General features: G+C 38.4%; 1 protein-coding gene across 1 annotated transcript in view; it reads left to right on the forward strand.

Annotated features, from left to right (window-relative positions):
- Positions 1–4,682, forward strand: part of LOC102207465 (transient receptor potential cation channel subfamily M member 4-like) — a 16,694-nt gene that overhangs the window by 10,651 nt on the left and 1,361 nt on the right. The window contains exons 16-26 of the mRNA XM_005748524.1: positions 20–133; positions 235–275; positions 367–599; positions 1,004–1,119; positions 1,369–1,501; positions 1,596–1,770; positions 1,865–2,030; positions 2,123–2,304; positions 2,611–2,743; positions 2,834–2,906; positions 4,050–4,140. Of these exons, the coding sequence (XP_005748581.1) occupies positions 20–133; positions 235–275; positions 367–599; positions 1,004–1,119; positions 1,369–1,501; positions 1,596–1,770; positions 1,865–2,030; positions 2,123–2,304; positions 2,611–2,743; positions 2,834–2,906; positions 4,050–4,140 (1,457 nt within the window). The remainder of the gene's footprint in view (positions 1–19; positions 134–234; positions 276–366; positions 600–1,003; positions 1,120–1,368; positions 1,502–1,595; positions 1,771–1,864; positions 2,031–2,122; positions 2,305–2,610; positions 2,744–2,833; positions 2,907–4,049; positions 4,141–4,682) is intronic.

A 4,682-nucleotide genomic window follows, 5' to 3' on the forward strand; every position in this document is an offset into this window, starting at 1 on the left:
TATATATTCCACCTCAAAGGACACAAGACAATCAGCTGGAGGAGGAGGAAATGCCCAATGACGATGCAGTGGCTCAGGACTCTGACAACCTTTATGGGACCACCGTCTTCTCTTTCTCTGACATCAAACAGCAGTAATATTTCTACTTGCACTCTTTAGTGTTCGTCCATAGAACATCAGTTTGTTTTTATGTCTTAGGTCTACTAATGAATTAAAAATGTTTTCTTACACCAGTGAAGTTGACTCAGACGTTCACAAGAGTGATGCCATTAAAGGTGAGTCCTGTTTAAAGAGTCATCTGATTCTTGTCTCCACATGCTGTCATTTTAGTCACCTGTTAATCTGTATTTATAATCCTTGATACAGGTGTACCTTACCGACCACCACAGCGTCCATTCATAGTGTCACGCTGGCGTCAGTTCTGGTTTGCACCGGTCACCTCCTTTTTGGGCAACGTCCTGATGTACTTCCTGTTTCTCTTGCTTTTCGCCTACGTGCTGTTGGTGGATTTTGATCCCCCACCACCCTCAGGCCCAGGTGTTGCTGAGTGTGTGTTGTACTTCTGGGTATTCACCATCGTTTGTGAGGAGATCCGACAGGTGAGTGAAGAGAGACATCTTACTTAGAACTTTATTATTTTTATTTATGAATGTAATAACTATCCCCAAATATAATATATAATGAACTATCCCCAACGTGCCATTGCGACACAGTGGTTACATGCTCCTGTGTCAAAAGCCTTAGATTCAAGATTGACATTAAAATAAATAAGCAAATTTTTTTTTTTATTCGTCACTGATTTTATGTGATTAAGCAAACACTAAAAAAAAACAAAATCACAAATTAAAATCTTATCCTGTCAGATTTTACTCACTTTTCTGAAATAATAGTAACAGTAAATGGAAAGTGCGCGTCTGTATTTGGATACATGTCACCTAGGTATAGTTGAGTTTTATTTGTTGTTTTTTATGGATCTGTAAAGTCATTTGTCTTCTTCATCAAGACCATTTTTTTGGGGACGATGACTTGGCGTCAAAGGTTCAGACTCTACATTAAGGATCTGTGGAATAAATGTGACCTCACTGCCATCAGCCTGTTCATTATAGGACTAATCTGCAGGTATGGACAAGAAATAAAAAATAATAGAAATGATCAATTCTAATTTTTTTTTCTACAGTAATATTTTTGAATGAGGCTTTGTCATTGCAGATTGTAACATTTGTAAAAACATTGTCCTTGGTTCATATTTGGATGTCTTAAGTGTTCTATAAAATAATTTTCATTTCCGGGTCTTTAGTTAATTTGCAGCTTTGCCACCAGGTGGTGCTGCTTTCACACTGATTCAGCTTTACTGTGCTTGTGTTTCAGGATGTTCCACTGGTCATATGAATTTGGACGGGATGTCCTGTGTTTGGACTACATGGTCTTCACACTTCGCCTCATTCACATTTTTGCCATTCACAAGCAGCTGGGACCAAAAATCATCATTGTAGGAAAGATGGTGAGAAAGTTACCATCAGTTGGCAATATACCAATTATAGACTTTTAATAATATAATGTCAGAAACAAAATGACAATTTCCTCCTCCTGTTCAGATGAAGGATGTCTTCTTCTTCCTCTTCTTCCTGGGTGTATGGCTCATGGCGTATGGAGTTGCCAATCAGGCTCTGATCTATTCCTATGATCCAAACCTGAATCGCATTTTTCGGAGAGTTTTCTACAGGCCATACTTGCACATCTTTGGACAGATCCCCGTGGAAGAGATGGATGGTACAAGTGTTTGTGCAAGTGGCATAAAAATAAGAAAATTGAATGCTACTGTAAAACTTTCTTAACTTTCTCCTTTATGTCTGTTTTGTTGCAGTGGGCAAGAACTGGGATGTCAACTGTACACACAATGTGACTTTGATTGAGAGCGGTGAAGAGCCGTGTAGAACTCATGAGAGTAACTGGCTGGTAGTGATTCTGCTAGTCGTATATCTCCTGGTCACCAACATCCTGCTCATCAACCTGCTTATTGCCATGTTTAGGTAAAGAACCAGTCTGTCATTATGTTTCTCTGGCTGCATTCACAAACTGAATGGTTTGACTCAGTGGCTCTGATCTGCTTGTATCCACACAGCTACACTTTCTCTAAAGTGCAGGAACACAGTGACACCTACTGGAAGTTCCAGCGTTACAACCTGATTGTTGAGTACCACTCCCGTCCTTCTTTGGCTCCTCCTTTCATTATCCTCTCACACATCAACCTCTTTATTAAGAGGGTCATCCGCAAAGTGCCCTCTGTAAAGATCCACCACTTTGGTTAGTATTGGATCAGAAGTCGTGGGTTTTATTAATATAATAAAAATAATTAATACTGCTAATGTATTAAAGTTATTGTCCATTACACATGCTGAATCAGGAAGCCTCAGTTCCATAGTTCTATTATCTTTGAGTTTTTTAATCAGTGACTGTATTATTATTTTTTAATTGTTTTTATTTTAGTTGCTTACTTAAAATGGAAGCATCTAAATAATTTTCTTGCTCACTGACCTCAGTTCAGCAGTGATGAAAGCATGAAAAGTGAGTTGAAAGGTAATCATTTCAACCCTTGGTCTGTACTATCAGTGTTAGACTTGGAAGCAAAGGCAGCGAACAGATTATCAACATGGGAAACGATTCAGAAGGAAGACTTCCTGACTGCTCGAAACAAGATCCAGAAAAGCAGCGACTCAGAAAGGCTCAAACGGATGTCTGCCAAGTGAGCACACCTTCATCCTCCACTGTAGCAGCAATATTTATTACTGTGTGACTCCATCATTCTGAAGTAAATGTATCTTTGTTTATATAGGGTAGATGGTGTGCTTAAACATCTGAGTGAAAGCAGAGACTTCGAACACAGGCTACGGTCTCTGGAGAATCAGGTAAAACCGTAGCTCCAACTTATCATTTTGTACCATTTGAGTCATTCATGATACATATGTGGAGCTGCTGTGAAAGAGCACATTGGTTCAGCCAGTTCAGTATTCTACATAAAGGTTAAAGCATTGAATTGCAGACTTGTTTTGACTGGTATAATAACAGGATGGTAGAATATAGGGAAAACACCTACTATTTAGTACAAAGACAGTTTTATTTGGATTTAGTGTGGCTGATCTTAAGCAACTCTGTAGTAAGCAATTTTATGTTTTGGAGAAAAGCAAGAAGTACTGATTATGGGAAAAAGCTGTTATGTCACTCAGAATGTTTTTAAGCATAGCTTAAGATTAGGATACGTCAGAGCCAACAATTCATGAATTGACTACATCACTGTGGTCTTTTTAAAATGAGATTTTTTAAATTTTTTTTTAGTCACTAGGTGGAGCTAGCCTAACTGTATTTAATTTGCTTCCAGTCTTTATATCTTCCTGACAACTGAAGAAAAAAGAATCTTACCATTGAACTTTTTTTGTGATTTCCTACCTCTTTGGAACTAAAAGATACCACACAAACACATGAGATATCAATGGGAAGCCCAGGACGTTCTCTATTCAGTACATCAAGACTTAATACCGTAGCTCAAATAAGCCAAAAGCTATAGACCAAAAACAAATGCCTATTAGAGAGGACATAAATGAATAGGGTGGTTCTCAGGAAGATGTGATAAGCTGGGCTGGACAAGTGTTTAACGGGTGGATATGAGTGGTATCCAAGTCAGACATTTTTTTAAAAATTTTTTTTTTTTTTTTAAATGGTCTGTCTTTGATTAAGAAGTTTCCTGTTTTAAAAATATTTTGTCCTATGGAGGGCAATAAAGTAACGTCCACCTTAAAAAGTAATCTTACTCTCTATGTAGTAAAAGTGTTAAAGTACTGCTTTAAGTGTCTTACTGCATAATATTTAATTAACAGTAAATAATCTGTCTTTAGAATTTTTATAGACACAAAGTTAAGACATGGAGTGAACAGACAACCTGAACACATCTATAAAGAAAACAGTCCTCCTTTTTTTCAGGTGCTTTTCATTGAGGTTTAAGAATGAATCTTTTCTAATATATAGTTTCATGACCTTCTGCTTTTTCTTCTCAGATGGAGTATTGCTCCAGTGCACTCAGCTGGGTTGTGGATACTTTATCACAAGGAAGCACATTTAAACCTCCTCGACCTCCACCATTACGAGGTATTTACTAGCAGTTATGAAATCATGCTTGCATAACAGCCTGCATGTTGAAAAGCCACTCTTCATTTACATAGCTTGCTTCACTACTAAGTGGCTGTAGCTCAAGTGGTAGAGCAGGTAATCTGCTAACCACAAGACTGGTAGTCCGATCCAGGGCCGTGCAGAGATGTTTAAAGGGGTGGGTGCTCGAAGTTAAAAAGGGGCATATAGAAGCAGGCTGAAGAACAAGAACCCACATTCATCAAGAATCTAAAATGGAATCGCATCATACTATATCACTGTCATCAGGTGGGGACAATAGAGAGCAATCGTAGCCTATGTTTCACCTGATGGGTACAGTGTTGCTGTTGAGGGGTTGCTGCTGATAGTGCTGGAGGGCAGGGCTGTGTTGATCTGAGACTGTAGACTGTGAAAAGTCCATAGCAGAGATGGTAGCGGATTAAACAAGTGTTATGAGATAATAATAAAATACCGAGATTGGTTACAGCGCTTAGAACCAAAAGGCAACAAAACTGAGGAATAAACTCGGCTCTGTTTGTGTT

The sequence above is a fragment of the Pundamilia nyererei genome, unplaced genomic scaffold, assembly GCF_000239375.1.
Source record: "Pundamilia nyererei isolate P.nyererei 1_Seehausen unplaced genomic scaffold, PunNye1.0 scaffold00223, whole genome shotgun sequence".
Lineage (NCBI taxonomy): Eukaryota > Metazoa > Chordata > Actinopteri > Cichliformes > Cichlidae > Pundamilia > Pundamilia nyererei.